Source organism: Hyperoodon ampullatus (genome assembly GCF_949752795.1).
Source record: "Hyperoodon ampullatus genome assembly, chromosome: 12".
Classification (NCBI taxonomy): domain Eukaryota; kingdom Metazoa; phylum Chordata; class Mammalia; order Artiodactyla; family Ziphiidae; genus Hyperoodon; species Hyperoodon ampullatus.
Genome location: NC_136925.1, coordinates 29,371,733 through 29,392,674, shown reverse-complemented (window position 1 = coordinate 29,392,674; position 20,942 = coordinate 29,371,733). Strand labels below are relative to the sequence as shown.

The window sequence follows — 20,942 nt, the reverse complement described above, 5'->3', positions numbered from 1 at the left end:
TAAAGGAGAATGTGAAAATGTGTAAATATGGATGATGTAGAATGTAGTGAAAGCAATAGTAGCAATTCGGTCATTTTAATTTTAAAGAAACATAAATGAGAATTTATTATAAATTTAATTTAGTATGATGTAGATTAACATGTATTTCAGCATTTAAGCTTTTTTTTTCTTAATATCTTTATTGGAGTATAATTGCTTTTCAATGGTGTGTTAGTTTCTGCTTTATAACAAAATGAATCAGCTATACATATACATATATCCCTATATCTCTTCCCTCCCACCCTCCCTGTCCCACCCCTCTAGGTGGTCACAAAGCACAGAGCTGATCTCCCTGTGCTACGTGGCTGCTTCCCACTAGCTATCGGTTTTACATTTGGCACTGTATATATGTCCATGCCACTCTCTCACTTTGTCCCAGCTTACCCTTCCCCCTCCCCATATACTCAAGTCCATTCTCTAGTAGGTCTGCGTCTTTATTCCCGTCCTACCCCTAGGTTCTTCATGACCTTTTTTTTTTTTTTAAGATTCCATATATATGTGTTAGCATACAGTATTTGTTTTTCTCTTTCTGACTTACTTCACTGTATGACAGACTCTAGGTCCATAGCATTTAAGCTTATAATTTATTAGTTGCTATTAGATTTTTGCTAAGCTAAATGTATGATTTCGGAAGTATGCCTGTATTTTACAAAATATGTGATTGTCTTATCAGGAGCTGCAAAATCATTTGGATTGGTGATACATAGACCCGGGACAAAATTCTCCTTATGAAGTATTGAGGGCTTTCTTTGTTTTGTTATATGGTTGATTTTTTGATTTAGTGGCAGGTGGATACTGTATTCTTTCCCTTTGTCTAGATCTCAGAAACTGGGAAAAGAGTACACTGCTACAGTGTTACCGGTTTAGTCAGCAGAAATTAGGAACAGATAATTTACTGTCTTCTACATGTACAAAGTTTAGAACAAAATAGAGAAAGAGCAAATATAAACTTTTGAGAGTTAGAACCTTTTCTAGGTGTGCTGGGGTTGGGATATCACATCCACCTGAGGGAAAGAGAGCTAACCACGGAAACACTGTGCTTTGCTCTCCTGGCCTGCTCCTCCCTGAGGATGCCTCTGCTTTTTGCTTGCAAGGCCGTAGTGGGAGGTGCGAACTGTTGACAAAACCCCTCCAGATTAAGGTGTCTGGGGTCTTCACTGTAGCTAGGTGATTTCTGAGAAAGCAGGATTGATTTCTCAGTAGTATCTTCCACTTTCCTCCTGTTTATATCTTTTTTCCCCCCTCATTCTTTATATCTCTAATTTTCCTGTTTCCATGCCTTTCCTTTTGATCATCCTTCTTTCTTGGGATCATTCTTCCCCTTTGGTCTTTGTAATTGAAATTCTACCCATGATCCTTCAGGGTCCAGCCCAGGAAGACCTGCTCTCCCTGACTGTGCTTCATCTGTCCTCTGCTCTGACATTTTTTGTAGTTTACCACTTATTATAATTATCTGTCTATTTGGTGTGCCCCCAGGAAAATTTAAACTTGCTTATGGTTAGTGGCCGTATCTTTAGAACTTTTTATTCCCATAGTCGTATTGTATTTTGGACAAATAAGAACATTTAGTGAGTGTATGTCAGGCACTGGATTGGGAACTGAGGGTACAGTGGTTAAAGAGCTTCTCCATTGTAGAAGATGCCATATACTAAATAAATATTTCTGGAACTTAATAATGTTATAGGGCTTCCCTGGTGGCGCAGTGGTTGAGAATCTGCCTGCTAATGCAGGGGACACGGGTTCGAGCCCTGGGCTGGGAGGATCCCACATGCCACAGAGCAACTAGGCCCGTGAGCCACAACTACTGAGACTGCGCGTCTGGAGCCTGTGCTCCGCAACAAGAGAGGCCGCGATAGTGAGAGGCCTGCGCACTGCGATGAAGACTGGCCCCCGCTTGCCACAACTAGAGAAAGCCCTCACACAGAAACGAAGACCCAACACAGCAAAAATAAATAACTAAATTAATTAATTAATTTTAAAAAATAATAATGTTATAAACCTAGCTAATAATACATAATGCATTTTGTAATTTTACTAAATAAGCAAAGTTACTTTCAACCTCTAAATACATCTAAAAATATATATTGTAATGATCCCAATTCTTTTTTTTAAGGCTTAGTATATACATAGAGCAGAAAATAAGTTAATATGTAAGAATTCTAGTGTGATCCAACAGCACATTAAAAGGATCATATACCATGATCAAGTGGGATTTATTCCAGGAATGCAAGGATTCTTCAATATACGCAAATCAATCAATGTGATACACCATATTAGCAAATTGAAGGAGAAAAACCATATGATCATCTCAGTAGATGCAGAGAAAGCTTTTGACAAAATTCAACACCCACTTATGATAAAAACCCTGCAGAAAGGCATACAGGGAACTTTCCTCAACATAATAAAGGCCATGTATGACAAACCCACAGCCAACATTGTCCTCAGTGGTGAAAAACTGAAACCATTTCCACAAAGATCAGGAACAAGACAAGGTTGCCCACTCTCACCACTATTATTCAACATAGTTTTGGAAGTTTTAGCCACAGCAATCAGAGAAGAAAAAGAAATAAAAGGAATCCAAATCAGAAAAGAAGAAGTAAAGCTGTCACTGTTTGCAGATGACATGATACTATACATAGAGAATCCTGAAGATGCTACCAAAAAACTACTAGAGCTAATCAATGAATTTGGTAAAGTAGCAGGATACAAAATTAATGCACAGAAATCTCTGGCATTCCTATACACTAATGGTGAAAAATCCGAAAGTGAAATTAAGAAAACATTCCCATTTACGATTGCAACAAAAAGAATAAAATATCTAGGAATAAACCTACCTAAGGAGAAAAAAGACCTGTATGCAGAAAATTATAAGACACTGATGAAAGAATTTAAAGATGATACAAATAGATGGAGAGATATATCATGTTCTTGGATTGGAAGAATCAACATTGTGAAAATGATTCTACTACCCAAAGCAATCTACAGATTCAATGCAATCCCTATCAAACTACCACTGGCATTTTTCACAGAACTAGAACAAAAAATTTCACAATTTGTATGGAAACACAAAAGACCCTGAAGAGCCAAAGCGATCTTGAGAAAGAAAAATGGAGCTGGAGGAATCAGGCTCCCAGACTTCAGACTATACTATAAAGCTACAATAATCAAGATAATATGGTACTGGCACAAAAACAGAAATATAGATCAATGGAACAGGATAGAAAGCCCAGAGATAAACCCACGCACATATGGTCACCTTATCTTTGATAAAGGAGGCAAGAATATACAATGGAGAAAAGACAGCCTCTTCAATAAGTGGTGCTGGGAAAAGTGGACAAGTACATATAAAAGTATGAAATTAGAACTCTCCCTAACACCATACACAAAAATAAACTCAAAATGGATTAAAGACCTAAATGTAAGGCCAGACACTATCAAACTCTTAGAGGAAACCATAGACAGAACACTCTATGACATCAATCACAGCAAGATCCTTTTTGACCCACCTCCTAGAGAAATGGAAATAAAAACAAAAATAAACAAATGGGACCTAATGAAACTTCAAAGCTTTTGCACAGCAAAGGAAACCATAAACAAGACCAAAAGACAACGCTCAGAATGGGAGAAAATATTTGCCAATGAAGCAACTGACAAAGGATTAATCTCCAAAATTTACAAGCAGCTCATGCAGCCCAATAACAAAAAATCAAACAACCCAATCCAAAAATGGGCAGAAGACCTAAACAGACATTTCTCCAAAGAAGATATACAGATTGCCAACAAACACATGAAAGGATGCTCAACATCATTAATCATTAGAGAAATGCAAATCAAAACTACAATGAGATATCATCTCACACCAGTCAGAATGGACATCATCAAAAAATCTAGAAACAGTAAATGCTGGAGAGGGTGTGGAGAAAAGGGAACACTCTTGGACTGTTGGTGGGAATGTAAATTGATACAGCCACTATGGAGAACAGTATGGAGGTTTCTTAAAGAACTACAAATAGAACTACCCTACGACCCAGCAACCCCACTACTGGGCATATACCCAGAGAAAACCATAATTCAAAAAGAGTCATGTACCAAAATGTTTATTGCAGCTCTATTTACAATAGCCCGGACATGGAAGCAACCTAAGTGTCCATCAACAGAGGAATGGATAAAGAAGATATGGCACATATATACAATGGAATATTACTCAGCCATAAAAAGAAACGAAATTGAGTTATTTGTAGTGAGGTGGATGGACCTAGAGTCTGTCATACAGAGTGAAGTAAGTCAGAAAGAGAATAACAAATACCGTATGCTAACACATAATATGGAATCTAAGGAAACAAAAAAAAGGTCATGAAGAACCTCGGGGTAGGACGGGAATAAAGACACAGACCTACTAGAGAATGGGCTTGAGGATATGGGGAGGGGAAAGGGTAAGCTGGGACAAAGTGAGAGAGTGGCATGAACATATATACACTACCAAACGTAAAATAGATAGCTAGTGGGAAGCAGCCACATAGCACAGGGAGATCAGCTTGGTGGTTTGTGACCACCTAGAGGGGTGGGATAGGGAGGATGGGAGGGAGGGAGATGCAAGAGGGAAGAGATATGGGAACATATGTATATGTATAACTGATTCACTTTTTATAAGCAGAAACTAACACACCATTGTAAAGCAATTATACTCCAATAAAGATGTTAAAAAAAAAAAAAAGAATTCTAATATGGCTCTCTTTCAATTGTGGGTGTATGTTCCCCACAAGTTTTCTATATTTTCAGCTTTATCAGTAAATAAGTAATAGTTTATAGCCAGGAAAAATACTAGGTTTCTTACAAAGCTACTCTGTGTATTTAAACCTTTCTCAAAGTTTTTTTACATAAAACTTTTCTTTTTCTTTGCATTTTTAATTCCCTACACATCCGAACGTTCTTTGCTGAAAGTTTCAAAGTAGGGGCTTGATATTGCAGTAAAACAAATGTGTCATCTCTACTTTCTCTGAACTCATAAAACTTAAGGTCTTCAGCAAAGTGTTTTAACCATTGCACAAGATAAAATACAAGGGTAGATGATGCATTTTGGGTTGGAAGTTCCTTGCTCTTTATAAGTTAATACCTGTGTGACACTTAAGAGTGATATGAATCATTTCAAATGTTGGTCGTGATGGCAGTTCGTCTTACTGGTATACTAATGTTGCTTAGAATGTGAGCTTTTCTTACATTGCTGTCATCCTCAAATTTTTCACTCACTGGAAGAATAAGAAGCCAGCACTATTTAAAATATTGCTAAATGAGCATTGTGTTTCTTTATGATTGATTATTGTATTTCCTTTTACAACAGAAGATTTATGTTGCTGTTTGTTGTTCTTAGAAGTGATTATTAGTTGGGTTCTTTTTTTTTATACATCTATATATCCTTCTATAATCATATTTTTGTTTTCCTTCAGAGCTTGAATTTTAAACTTTTTGTTTTATGGAAGCAACTTTGAATTTTATCATCTTTTTTGCTTTTCTAAGATGGAATAAAATATAAAAGTTTATGCAGCACATGTACCATTGCTGTTTGGACAAGTACTTAATCATCTCCTTTTAAATTCATATTTTTCAGTAAAGGAGACTTCAGTTGCAGTAATATACTCTAAAGGGAAGTATATATCTACTCTTAATTACTTTATTAAACAAAAGGTGCTCATTTGATACGTTTTACTATCATTAAATGTAGCAATTGACAGACTCCCATCATCAAAGAAACCATAATATATTTCATGTAGTAAAGAAGTCTGTTTCTCTTTTTTTTTTTTTTTTTTTTTTTTGCCGTACGCGGGCCTCTCACTATTGTGGCCTCTCCTGTTGCGGATCACAGGCTCCGGACGCACAGGCTCAGCGGCCATGGCTCACGGGCCTAGTCGCTCCGCGGCATGTGGGATCTTCCCGGACCGGGGCACGAACCCGTGTCCCCTGCATCAGCAGGCGGACTCTCAACCACTGCGCCACCAGGGAAGCCCTGTTTCTCTTCTTTTGAATCAAAATTTAAATTCATTTTTTGCTCATGTTAAATAACTGAAACTTATAAAAACTGAAGTTCCAGGAGGTTAAGTGATTGCTTCAAGATGTTACAGCTAATCTTTTTTCCTGCTTTAACAATTAAATTTAGTTATACCTCTTCTTGTTGCAAACTGGGTTGAGACAGCCTGTAAATTAAATGTAAAATATGAAGAAATAAGGGTATCAATAAAATGGAGAGTAGCATAATGAAGCCCAGGGAAAAGTGAATATATACATAAAAGCATAATATATGATCTTACAATGTTCTTAGAGTTGAACTATAAATTTGCCTCTGAGTTTCCTAGCAACCAAAGCAAAAAGAGAGATCTGGTTAATTGCAACCTTCAATCTATATATTCACATAGTGTATAACCACACGTTGTGTGTATGTATTAAATGCCAGTTGCTCAGGAAATGTATGTTTTTCTTGGCCCAGAACTCAGAGAGTTTTCTCTTTAGCGAAATACTTGGCATAAGTCTTTTGACTCTTAATACATGTTTCTTCCTATTGCCAACTTTAACTTGGTCCTACGTGTTATAAATATACTTTTTTTTAGTGGAATGACAAAATTTTCTGGTTAGAAGATAACCATAATTTCTCTTACTGCTCTTCTGTGTTAGGAACTCTTGTGAAATCATGGGCACAGATCTTTGCCACCTCTAAAGCCCAAAAATTACTATTCCGGATCATAGACTGTTTACTGCTGCCACATACAGTATTACAGCAAGAAAAGGAGCTGCCTGCACCTATGTTGACTGCAATTCAGAAGAGTCTGCCTTTGTATCTCCAGGTATAGTAAGTGTGCCTACTTAAAAGTTAAAAAAAAAAGAAAATTGACACCTGCCTTAAAACAGTTTACTAATTGCAGATATCAAAACCATACATTGTAATCCTAATGTACATGTGTGATGTCGCACTTCCATTGAACAGGTTTAAAATTCCTTTTGGTTTGGGCTCTGAATACAAAGATGGAAGAAGCAAAAGCTCCACCCTCAAGAAACTTAAAGTTGAGAGAAAAGACCAGCCAGCAGAGACACTCCCATCAGTGTGCTCAGTATTTTCCTTAGAGGCCTCAGCTATCCGTCAGCCAGACTGGGATGAGGAGATGCAAGAGAAGATAGCTGTAGTAAAGGATATTAGGTGTTAAAGAGCAGAGTGGGTAGGAGTTGAAGGACTGTTCCTGTCAGAGGGAACAGCATGTAGAGGCCATAAGCTATAAGAAAACATGACACATGGGGAAAAAGCAAATAATTCTGGTGTGGCTGGAGGCTCATACAGGAGGGGCCACATAGTGAAGGGTTTTGTGTGGCATACTAAGAAGTTTGGACTTGTTCTTGTAATACGTGGGGACTCTTGATGGATTTGGGGCAAAAAAGTGGGAGTGACATACCATATTTACATTTTTAGAAAGGTGATTCTGGTCAACGTTTAGGTTGGTGTGGAGGTTAGATTGGAGACTTGGAAGGTAGCGAGTAGTTCATTATCTGAAGGTTTTGAACTAAGGCAGTGGGTATACAGGTGCACAGCAGATTTTAGAAACACTTAGGATCTCCAGTCACAAAGTTGCTGAGTATGTGTTGTAGAGTAACAGAAATAGAATACTTCCTAGATTCCATGGTGGCTGCTTATGTCAATAGCAGTGTGGAGTGCTTGCTCCATGTGGCCGTCTGAAACCAACAGTCCACTTAATAAGAATTCTTATAAACTTCCTGAAAATGTTGGTAAATTATCCATTTGACAGAACTGACTTGGAGCTGTATCTTTAATTTCTTAAAGGTATAAGCTCTCCTCTTCAGAATTTTTTTAAGAAGTATCCATTTATTACTTTATTTTCTTCTGATATAACATGCTTTTCCTCAAACAGAGCTTTTCCTCTTCTTCATCTGTCTTCTCTAGGGGTGGGGGAGTCCATTGTTTTTGTTTTTTTTTTCAATTGTTATTCAAGTGCTTACGTTTTTAACAGCTCTGTGCTATTTTTCATTAGAAATAAACTTTCAAAATCTCCTATTGGGTAAATACCATTTATAGTTAAAATGGAGACATGAAAGTCATTTCTGATTATTTCTCTGGAAAAACCACATTGTGAATCACAAAGTAGCAAATTATAAATGAACTTTTACAGCATGATTTGTTGCTCTGTTGGTGATTATTTAGTAAAATACAATATTTACTAATATTAGCAGGAAAAAATTTTATTTCTCAGGGTGTTGGTTTGTTTGTAAGTATCAAATACTGCAGTCCATATGAAAGTATCTCATTAACCTCTATATAAATAGAAGGGATTAAATCAGCAGACATATAACAAGACATTGTGAGTTCTGTATGACCTTGATCAAACTCTTAACTTCTCGAAACCTCAATTTCTCCAGCTGTAAAATCAGAGATAAAATAACACTAAGTCAGTGGGGCTGTTTTTTGAAAAATTTAAATGGAATAATGAATATAAAGCATGTGGCACAGTGCCTGATATATAAAAACCTCAAAATAAATTGTCATTATTCTGAGTCTTAATCTTCTGCATTTCTCTCCTTTTGTTATTTTTTAAAAATTTATCACGTTTCTTAACATTGAAAATTTTTAGCATAAATTTTATAGTCTTACTCAGACAAAATGACCAGTACCATAAGCTTAAAAATAGACTAAAACATATTTTATAACTTTGTAATACATATATATGTAGCTGATGAGTGTGGTGGTGAAATTTTCTAAAGATGAGAGGCAGAAGGAAGCTTCATCTGTCTCCCTACTCTTCTCCCCTGCCTCCTCTGTGTGTGCCCCCAATACATGTATGCTTGGTTAGGTACCACTGCAGAGGTGTTACCCAAGGTCAGCTGCTCCCTGAGCTTCATACAGACATTACCTGTTTGTATGATGGAAGTTGTTCTTGTTGATTGTGATAAGTTACAAATTTTAACTTTACCTTTTAATATTTCTGTCTCTTTTTTTTTCTCCTGTAGGGCATGTGTATCGTGTGTTGTCAGTCTCAAAATCCAAATGCCTATTTGACTCAGTTACTAGGGAATGTTATTGAGCAGTATATTGGGCGGTTTCTTCCAGCTTCACCACATGTTTTAGGTCTTGGACAACATCCTGTTTTGTTGGCATTGAGAAACTCAGCCACTGTTCCACCAATGTCATCTCTAAAGAAATGCATTGTACAAGTCATAAGGTACATCTAAATATTAAAAATAGGTGGTATTTACAATTTATTATTCTCTATAAAAAAAATGACAAAGCATCTGAAAAGTATTGGCAGCCCTTAGGATACTGAGTTTAGAAACTTTTTTTTTCCTGAGAAGCATTGTCTAAGAATTTACCAGAATGACTTGTCAGCCTAAGACAGTGCTCTTTATATTGCTTGTTTTCTCTATGTAGCTATTATTTTTCTTATATATGTCCCAAAGGTATATCTATTTTTTCATCAGATAAACACTAATTGTATTTTGTACTGTACAAAATGAAGTAATTGTATTTTATAAAAGATGGTTAAGTGAAAAGATAAATGCTAATATGAAAAAGGAAGCAATATGAAGTCCTATTTTTGTTAGTCTACTCTGTCTTAATAATTCAGTTCATTATTAGGCAGATGAATCAATGAAACTTTTTAGGTTTTCTACTAAACTCCAATATCTTTTAACTATAACAGTAGAAAATATCTATTTTTTTATCTTCATGAGGTATTTAGCTTCACATGAAATTAGTTTTTAAACTTTAAGATGCTGTGGTGATATAGATTATTCTTGTCTAGTTTTCTTTCATGTGTTTTTAATGATCTGGTAGCTTTAATGTCCTGATATTATCCATCACCTCACATGACAGAATCCCATGTCTAAGATCTGTTCTCCCTTCTGACCTTTTCTGTGTGTTGCTAGTGTTCTGTTACTCAGGTTTGAAAACTTTATATTCTTTGTTCCCTCCCCTTTTCCAGCCTTTGGCAAATGATTGTTTCCTTCCCTTTTCACATGTCTTTTCTCTTATCACATTATACCTGGACTATTGCCAGTGTCCTAACTACTTTCACTCTCTCTTGTCTTTACTTCCAGTCCCACCTAAACAATTCCCCCATATTACTTTTCCTAAAATATTGTTCCAGTGTGACACTTCCCTGCCTTCAAACCTTTATTCAGTCCTTTTTGACTCGTGCAATAAACTCCATACTCCTTAGCTCTCCATGATCTATCACTTAACTTTTCCAAATGTAATACATATGGCATCATATATTGTTACAAGCCCTAATGAGATGGGTTTAATTATCACCCCCAAAAATGCTTTACATCTCCCTACCTCACAGCTTTGTTCATACCATTTTCTCCATTAAAATGCCATCCCTCTGGGCTAAATACTACCTAGACTTTATGGGACCTACACCTAATATCTCAGTGTACCATGATGCTTCTTCCCTTCTTCTGGAGTCACGTGCTCTTGATGATTCAATTCACAGAATCATGATATTTTTGCCTAACTTGTGTCTGAATTTCCAACAAGATTATAGTACGCTACCACTGTTTTTGAGACATTGCATAGGTAATTTTAGTACAAACCAAACGACAAGTGCTGAAGTGAAATCAAATCCTTAAGGTCTTAAAGTCGTTAAAGCCCAGTGTTTAGGATCTTGGCTGCTTTCCTTGACTTTCCTATTTACTTTGTATACAGTAAAAATGTTTTTCTTAGGATTTCTAGTTGAATACCTAAACATGTAACAGTTCCTTTTTCTGTTTTTTTAAATACTCAGGAAAGAAATAGAGATTGCCTCCTATGACTTCCTCTATCCCAAGCTTTTCTACTCCTGGAGTTCCCCATCTTAGGGCCCCTTCTACTGAATTCCTAAGAATTCTGGGATTATCTTTCAAAGCACCTGTCACACTGTATTATAATTGTCCTTTTTTTTTTAATCTAACTTTTCCACTGAACAGTGAACCCCATGCTTTCAGAAACCATATTTTACACTCTTGTCCTTAGACTTGTACCTGGCACACCATGTACTAAATAAATGTTTTTTCTAGGCGTTGGGAATTCATTATTAAACAAAACAGATAAAAAGCCCTTGCCCCTCAAAAAGAGTGAATGAATTTTGTAATATGTAATGTTTGTTGGAAGTCATTGTATAGAGTAGAAATGATGAAGGCATAGTTCTGCCCTTAAGGAATTTATAATCTTTAGTGATTTCTATGCCCCATTTTGGCAAATTATTATTGCTTTGCAAGTATATTTAGATGTCTAGCTTAGATTTAGCTATATCTGACACTTATTCATGTTGTCTTGACTTTTTAAAAACTGAACAATTTTCACTTTCATTTATTCACTTAAAAAAAGTACACTGAACACCTGTTATGAGCTGAGACCTGTTCTAAGAGGTAGAGATACAAAAATGAATCAGATAAATTATCTTTATGACCTCTGTTGAGTTCGAATGCTAAAAATTGTCCTGCTTTAAGAGAAGATATTAAATCCTAAATTACCTCTCTGATTCTTTTACTTCATAAGGGAAGGAAGGAGGTTGGCTGGAATGGGAAGATGATTTCTAGTATAGTCCTCTTATTTATTTGGAAAAATAAGACCCCCTTTCAAATCCCTAAATAAATAAATATGAGGAGAGAATCTTTATGCAAATTTGACATTAGAGAAAATGTTGCATCATTGAGGAACTGATAGAGGATGTCAAGCTTATATTAGAAAGTTAGATTTTTACTAGATTTTGATTAAGTGTATTAAGTATATTTTAAGACCAGGTTGCTTTATATTTTGTTTGTATCTGTATTCTGCTTTGGCCCTTATAGCACGCCAAAAGGATGTGCAGTCATTGCTTCAAAAATCTTAGGTTTGAAGAAAACATGGTAAAATATACATACTTTTTAAAAATTGTGTTTTACTAATTTGGGAGCTAAAATAGGCCAGTGTCTTTAAAGTGTATGACATTTGATTCTGCTCTATTAAAACTTTAAAGAGAAGGAAAAATAAAATTGTGCTTCTTTTCAGGAAATCCTACTTTGAGTTTAAAGGATCCTTGCTCCCTCCTCGCTTAGCATCCATTCTGGCCTTCATCCTCCAACTTGTTAAGGAAACTAACATTGATGTTTACGAGGTTGAACTACTCCTCCCTGGAGTATTAAAATGCTTGGTGTTGGTCAGTGAACCTCAAGGTTAGTTCGTTTACAAGTTTGTGTTTGTTATACTTTTATGTTCACAAATTAAGAGTGTATTCTTTCCTATCAGTTAAATCAACAGTTACAAAAATATATGGTTATTTTATATCAGTTTGATTATATCATGGCTAAAGAACAAACTCCAGCCAATAGCTGAGGTTGGGCATGATAAAATGATTAAAAACTGACGTTTCAGTCTAGTTTGGTTTTTTTTTCTTTTTTCTCCCAGACAAATAGTTTAAGTTTATTTAATTTGTGTTCAATCAGACTCCAGTATTAAATGCAACTTATTAAATATCAAGTGGTGAAGGGTCAGCATACTTTCTCCTATTCAGGTTTCTGCTAGAATATGTAAGCTGATCTCTGGGCAAAGAGATCAGATTATTGATCCTTTTGTTTTCAGTCTCATCAGCCTTACTGCCAGTGATTGCTTTAAAATATTACTTATTTAGTCTTCCCTGTGAGTAGCATGCTTTAATAAGCTTATTGGGAATATGCAGAATAGTGGCTATAGTTCTATCCTGAAGGTTTTTTTTTTTTTTCACGGTACGCGGGCCTCTCACTGCTGTGGCCTCTCCTGTTGCGGAGCACAGGCTCCAGACGTGCAGGCTCAGCGGCCATGGCTCACGGGCCCAGCTGCTCCGCAGCATGTGGGATCTTCCCAGACCTGGGCACGAACCCGTGTCCCCTGCATCAGCAGGCGGACTCTCAACCACTGCACCACCAGGGAAGCCCCTGAAGGGGGGTTTAGTATAAATAGGATGGGGTGCGTGTGTGTGTGTGTGTGCGTGTGTGTATGTTTGTGTATTTGTCATTATAATGCGATTGTTTGGGGCAGGCTTCTCACATGCTTCTACCTAAGTACTTCTAACTACTGTGATAAGTGAGTACAGTGTATATTCTAAAGAATATGAGGGCAGAAAAGTGCTAGCTGAAAGCTCAAACAGCTCTTTGAAATGTTCTGTTTTATCTCAAAAATTGATGCATATTTTGTTTTAATCCACCTTATTTTAATGTTTAAAATGTTCGTCTCTGCTTCCAAGCTTGCTTTTGTGAAAAATGTTGTATTATGTTAATATAAAATACCCTTACTTGATAGTAACACCTCTTCACTGAAGAATATCCAGAGATAGACCCCAGACTCTTCTTTAGAAATTTTATCTTCTTTGAAAACGTTTGCATACTTCTAATTTCAGTGAAAGCCTGTTGTATTATACAGTACAAAATCTGAGACAGAGCAGACAGTATAGCATTTTAACTAGTCCCTTGTTTCATTGAGAGTAATATTTATCATGAAGGAGATCAGGGTTTGGGAGGGGAATTTTGCTGCTCATCTCTAGCTAGTGGTGCATCGCACGTTCCAAATAGAAGGCATACAGAATGCTCTGTCTCCACATGGCCGTCTTTGTAAGCGGGAGAAACAGTGTTAAACACAGGTTTGTGTGATTGGCTCAGAGAAAATTCCGACTCTCCTTGTAGTCTCAGTGTTTAGAAGGACAGTGTGTAAAATCGTAGAAAGGTAGTGTTACTAAATGACGTAGCAGTTCCATTCCCAGATACATGTCCAAGAGTATTTTAAACATATGTCCACTCAAAATACCTGTACATCAGAGCTTGAGGAGTTCTACTTCCAGCATGACAACATGAGGAGCTCTGCAGCCCTGCTCCCCAGAAAAACTGGTGAAAATTATTTAAAAGAGAGCATTTAAATTCTCTGGAAGTGGTCCTGAGGGTACAAAACAAATGGAGAAACATTATTTAAGAAAATATACTGAAGCTTGGTAGGAACAGCAAGTCTTTGATATTTGAACCAAGACTACTCCCTTCTCTCCTCCTAGCTCAGTAAGATGGAAACTCTGCTTTAGACTGGTAAATTAAATAACTAGAGTTCCGTCTCCCCACAGCTCCCAGTAGGAGGGCTGTCTTCCTGTGAGAGGCAGCGTATCAGTGTTTCTCATTCTGCCTCCTAGGTACCTGATGGTAAGGCTGTATTCCAGGGGAGTGTGGGTGAGAAGTGGGGCCTTCATTCTTCCCTTCAGCCCCCACTCATGGGATGGATACACTATACTGAGTATGGCACCAATGAGAATACTGGGGCACTGATTGTCCTTGCTCCAGCTTAGAGGTGGAGATTCCATGCCGAGAGGACCTGCGGCTAATACCCCTCCTTCCAGAAGCATTAAGCACCTAAAGTGGGTATGTCACTCAGAAAATAGTGGACACCATGGTCCCTGTCCCAGGCACCAGAGATACACCTCTGAGTTTTGCGTGGAAGTGGGGGAAAACCATAGAATAGAGAACTCTGAATCTCTCCCAAAGGAACTGACTTGCAACAAAGTGTGAAAAAGTTCAAGCTTGAGGGTGCTGTCAAAAACAGTGGAGTTTTTGGTTGAAAGGCAATAGGTGAGAGAATGATAGATTTATTGGAGGTATAAGCAGATGGTTGCACAATTCTGTGATTATATTAAAAACCATTGAATTTTACATGTTAAATGGGTGAATTGTATAGTATTAAATTATATGACAATAAAGTGGTTTTTTTAAACTAAAAACGGATAACCCAGTTTTTTAAGAAATGCTCAGTTCAATTAAACAAATAAAGATGACAGACTTTTTTTAGAAACCCTGTACACTAATGCTCATTGCAGTGTTATCCATAATAGCCCCAAAATGGAAACAACTCAAATGTCCATCAACTAATGAATTGATATGCAAGATGAGGTAAATCCATACAGTGGAATATTATTCAACCATGAAAAGGAGTGAAGTACTAACACATTCTATAACATGGATGAACCTTAAAGCATTATGCTGGATGAACTTCCTTCAAGATGGCGGAAGAGTAAGACGTGGAGATCACCTTCCTCCCCACAAATACATCAGAAATACATCTATATGTGGAACAACTCCTACAGAACACCTACTGAACACTGGCAGAAGACCTCAGACCTCCCAAAAGGCAAGAAACTCCCCATGTACTTGGGTAGGGCAAAAGAAAAAAGAAAAAACAGATATAGGGCTTCCCTGGTGGTGCAGTGGTTGAGAGTCCGCCTGCCGATGCAGGGGACACGGGTTCGTGCCCCAGTCTGGGAAGATCCCACATGCCATGGAGCAGCTGGGCCCGTGAGCCATGGCCGCTGAGCCTGCACATCCGGAGCCTGTGCTCCGCAACGGGAGAGACCACAGCAGTGAGAGGCCTGCGTACTGCAAAAAAAAAAAAAAAAAAAACAGATACAAAAGAATAGGCATGGGACCTGCACCAGTGGGAGGGAGCCGTGAAGGAGGAAAGGTTTCCACACAGGAGGAAGCCCCTTCTTGGGCGGAGATGGGATGGTGGAGGGGGGAAGCTTCGGAGCCACGGAGGAGAGTGCAGCAACAGGAATGCGGAGGGCAAAGCGGAGAGATTCCCGCACAGAGGATTGGTGCCGACTAGCACTCACCAGCCTGAGACGCTTGTCTGCTCACCCGCCGGGCTGGGCGGGGCTGGGAGATGAGGCTCAGGCTTCGGTCGGATGCCAGGAGAGGACTGGCTGCGTGAACACAGCCTGAAGGGGATTAGTGCACCACGGCTAGCTGGGAGGGAGTCCGGGAAGGAGTCTGGAGCTGCCGAAGAGGCAAGAGACTTTTTCTTCCCTCTTTGTTTCCTGGTGCACGAGGAGAGGGAATTAAGAGTGCCACTTAAAGGAGCTCCAGAGACAGGCATGAGACGCTAAGGCTGCTGCTGCAGCCACCAAGAAACCTGTGTGCAAGCACAGGTCACTTGGCACACTTCCCCTCCCGGGAGCCTGTGTAGCCCACCACTGCTAGAGTCCCATGATCCAGGGATGACTTCCCCGGGAGAACACACAGCGAGCCTCAGGCTGTTGGAACGTCACACTGGCCTCTGCCGCTGCAGGCTCGCCCCACACTCTGTGCCCCTCCCTCCCCCTGGCCTGACTGAGCCAGAGCCCCCGAATCAGCTGCTCCTTTAACCCCATCCTTTCTAAGGGAAGAACAGACGCCCTCAGGTGACCTACACGCAGAGGCGGGGCCAAATCCAAAGCTGAACCCCAGGAGCTATGGGAACAAAGAAGAGAAAGGGAAATCTCTCCCAGCAGCCTCAGAAGCAGCAGATTAAATCTCCACAGTCAACTTGATGTACCCTGCATCTGTGGAATACCTGAATAGACAACAAATCATCCCAAATTGAGGAGGTGGACTTTGGGAGCACCGATATATATATATATATATTTTTTTTCCCCCCCTTTTTCTCTTTTTATGAGTGTGTATGCGTATGCTTCTGTGTGTGATTTTTGTCTGTATACCTTTGCTTTTACCATTTATCCTAGGGTTCTGTCTGTCTTTTTTTTTTTTTTAGTATAGCGTTCAGTGCTTGTTATCATTGGTGGATCTGTTTTTTGATTTGGTTGTTCTTTCTTTTTTTTAATTAGTTAATAAAATTTTTTTAATAATTATTTTTTGTTTTTTATTTTAATACCTTTTTTTAAATCTTTTTCTTTCTTTCCTTCTTTTTTTCTCCCTTTTATTCTGAGCCCTGTGGATGACAGGCTTTTGGTGCTCCAGCCAGGCGTCAGGGCTGTGCCTTTTAGGTGGGAGAGCCAAGTTCAGGACATTGGTCCACCAGAGACATCCCACATAATATCAAACGGCGAAAATCTGCCAAAGATCTCCATCTCAACGCCAACACCCAGCTCCACTCAATGACCAGCGAGCTACAGTGCTGGATACCCTATGTCAAACAACTAGCAAGACAGGAACACAACACCACCCATTAGCACAGAGGCTGCCTAAAATCACAATAAGGTCACAGACACCACCACCAGATGTGAACCTACCCACCAGAAAGCCAAGATCTAGCCTCATCCACCAGAACACAGGCACTAGTCCCCTCCACCAGGAAACCTACAAAAACCACCGAACCAACCTTAGCCACTGGGGGCAGACACCAAAAAAAATGGGAACTGCGAACCTGCAGCCTGCGAAAAGGAGACCCCAAACACAGTAAGTTAAGCAAAATGAGAAGAAAAAAAAATACACAGCAGATGAAGGAGCAAGGCAAAAACCCGGCAGAGCTAACAAATGAAGAGGAAATAGGCAGACTACCTTACAAAGAAATCAGAATAATGATAGTCAAGATGATCCAAAATCTTGGAAATAGAATGGAGAAAATACAAGAAACGTTTAACAAGGACCTAGAAGAACTAAACAGCAAACAGACAGTGATGAGCAACAAAATAAATGAAATTAAAAATTCTCTAGAAGGGATCAATAACAGAATAACTGAGCCAGAAGAATGGATAAGTGACCTGGAAGATAAAATAGTGGAAATACCTATTGCAGAGCAGAATAAAGAAAAAAGAATGAAAAGAATTGAGGACAGTCTCAGAGACCTCTGGGACAATATTAAACACACCAACATTCGAATTATAGGGGTCCCAGAAGAAGAAGAGAAAAAGAAAGGGACTGAGAAAATATTTGAAGAGATTATAGTTGAAAACTTCCCTAATATGGGAAAGGAAATAATCAAGTCCAGGAAGCACAGAGAGTCCCATACACGATAAATCCAAGGAGAAACATGCCAAGACACTTATTAATCAAACTATCAAAATTAAATACAAAGAAAAAATATTAAAAGCAGCAAGGGAAAAACAAAAAATAACATACAAGGGAATCCCCATAAGGTTAACAGCTGATCTTTTAGCAGAAACTCTGCAAGCCAGAAGGAAGTAACAGGACATATCTACAGTGATGAAAGGGAAGAACCTACAACCAAGATTACTCTATCCAGCAAGGATCTCATTCAGATTTGACAGAGATATTAAAACCTTTAAAGACAAGCAAAAGCTAAGAGAATTCAGCACCACCAAACCAGCTTTACAACAAATGCTAAAGGAACTTCTCTAGGCAGGAAACACAAGAGAAGGAAAAGAACTACAATAACAAACCCAAAACAATTAAGAAAATGGTAATAGGAACATACATATCTATAATTACCTTAAATGTAAATGGATTAAATGCTCCAACCAAGAGACATAGACTGGCTGAATGGATACAAAAACAAGACCCATATATATGCTGTCTACAAGAGATCCACCTGAGACCTAGGCACACATACAGACTGAAAGTGAGGGGATGGAAAAAGGTATTCCATGCAAATGGAAATCAAAAGAAAGCTGGAGTAGCAATTCTCATGTCAGACAAAATAGACTTTAAAAAAAGACTATTACAAGAGACAAAGAAGGACACTACATAATGATCAAGGGATCAATCCAAGAAGAAGATATAAAAATTGTAAATATTTATGCACCCAACATAGGAGCACCTCAATACAAACGGCAAATGCTAACAGCCATAAAAGGGGAAATCGACAGTAACACAATCATAGAAGGGGACTTTAACACCCCACTTTCACCAATGAACTGATCATCCAAAATGAAAATAAATAAGGAAACACAGGTTTAAAATGATACATTAAACAAGACGCACTTAATTGATATGTATAGGACATTCCATCCAAAAACAACAGAATACACTTTCTTCTCCAGTGCTCATGGAACATTCTCCAGGATAGATCATATCTTAGGTCACAAATCAAGTCTTGGTACATTTGAGAAAACTGAAATCGTATCAAGTATCTTTTCTGTCCACAATGCTATGAGATTAGATATCAATTACAGGAAAAAATCTGTAAAAGATACAAACACATGGAGGCTAAACAATACACTACTTAATAACCAAGAAATCACTGAAGAAATCAGAGGAAATCAAAAAATACCTAGAAACAAATTACAATGAAAACATGACCCAAAACCTATGGGATTCAGCAAAAGCAGTTCTAAGAGGGAAGTTTATAGCAATGCAGTCCTACCTTAGGAAGCAAGAAACATCTCAAATGAACAACCTAAGCTTACACCTAAAACAATTAGAGAAAGAAGAACAAAAAACCTCCAAAGTTAGCAAAAGGAAAGAAATCATAAAGATCAGATCAGAAATAAAAAGAAATGAAGGAAACGATGTTAAAGATCAGTAAAACTAAAAGCTGGTTCTTTGAGAAGATAAACAAAATTGATCATTAGCCAGACTATCAAGAAAAAACCAAGAAGAATCAAATCAATAGAAATGAAAAAGGGGAAGTAACAACTGACACTGCAGAACACAAAGGATCATGAGAGATTACTGCAGGCAACTATATGCCAATAAAATTGACAACCTGGAAGAAATGGACAAATTCTTAGAAATGCACAACCTTCTGAGACTGAACCAGGAAGAAATAGAAAATATGAATAGACCAATCACAAGCACTGAAATTGAAACTGTGATTAAAAATCTTCCAACAAACAAAAGCCCAGGACCAGATGGCTTCACCAGGCGAATTCTATCAAACATTTAGAGAAGAGCTAACAGCCATCCATCTCAAACTCTTCCAAAATATAGCAGAGGGAGGAGCACTCCCAAACTCATTCTGTGAGGCCGCCACCATCACCCTGATGCCAAAACCAGACAAAGATGTCACAAAAAAAGACTACAGACTAATATCACTGATGAACATAGATGCAAAAATCCTCAGCAAAATACTAGCAAACAGAATCCAACAGCACATTAAGAGGATCATACACCATGATCAAGTGGGGTTTATCCCAGGAATGCAAAGATTCTTCAATATACACAAATCAATCAATGTGATACACCATATTAACAAACTGAAGGAGAAAAACCATATGATCATTCAATAGATGCAGAGAAAGCTTTTGACAAAATTCAACACCCATTTATGATCAAAACCCTCCAGAAAGTAGGCATAGCAGGAACTTACCTCAAAAAAATAAGGCCATGATGACAAACCCACAGCCAACATCATCCTCAATGGTGAAAAACTGAAACCGTTTCCATTAAGATCAGAAACAAGACAAGGTTTCCCACTCTCACCACTGTTATTCAACATAGTTTTGGAATTTTTAGCCACAGCAATCAGAGAAGAAAAGGAAATAAAAGGAATCCAAATCAGAAAAGAAGTAAAGCTGTCACTGTGTGCAGATGACATGATACTATACATAGAGAATCCTAAAGATGCTACCAGAAAACTACTAGAGCTAATCAATGAATTTGGTAAAGTAGCAGGATACAAAATTAATGCACAGAAATCTCTTGCATTCCTATACACTAATGATGAAAAATCTGAAAGTGAAATTAAGAAAACACTCCCATTTACCATTGCAACAAAAATAATAAAATACCTAGGAATACACCTACCTAAGGAGACAAAAGACCTGTATGCAGAAAATTATAAGACACTGATGAAAGAAATTAAAGGTGACACAAATAGATGGAGAGATATACCATGTTCTTGGATTGGAAGAATCAGCATTGTGAAAATAGCTATACTACCCAAACCAATCTACAGATTCAGTGCAATCCTATCAAACTACCAGTGGCATTTTCCACAGAACTAGAACAAAAAGTTTCACAATTTGTATGAAAACACAAAAGACCCCGAATAGCCAAAGCAATCTTGAGAACGAAAAACGGAGCTGGAGGAATCAGGCTTCTGGACTTCAGACTATACTACATAGCTACAGTAATCAGTATGGTACTGGAACAAAAACGGAACAGGATAGGAAGCCCAGAGATAAACCCACGCACATATGGTCACCTTATCTTTGATAAAGGAGGCAAGAATGTACAGTGGAGAAAAGACAGCCTCTTCAGTAAGTGGTGCT

At 38.1% G+C, this 20,942-nt stretch overlaps 1 protein-coding gene across 1 annotated transcript in view; it reads left to right on the top strand.

Moving 5' to 3' along the window:
* The window catches only part of MMS22L (MMS22 like, DNA repair protein), a gene marked incomplete at its 3' end in the record, with an annotated part of 141,699 nt that overhangs the window by 115,592 nt on the left and 5,165 nt on the right, over positions 1-20,942 (top strand). Inside the window, exons 20-22 of the mRNA XM_079716921.1 lie at positions 6,703-6,872; positions 9,040-9,251; positions 12,059-12,222. Coding sequence (XP_079573047.1) covers positions 6,703-6,872; positions 9,040-9,251; positions 12,059-12,222 — 546 coding nt within the window. The remainder of the gene's footprint in view (positions 1-6,702; positions 6,873-9,039; positions 9,252-12,058; positions 12,223-20,942) is intronic.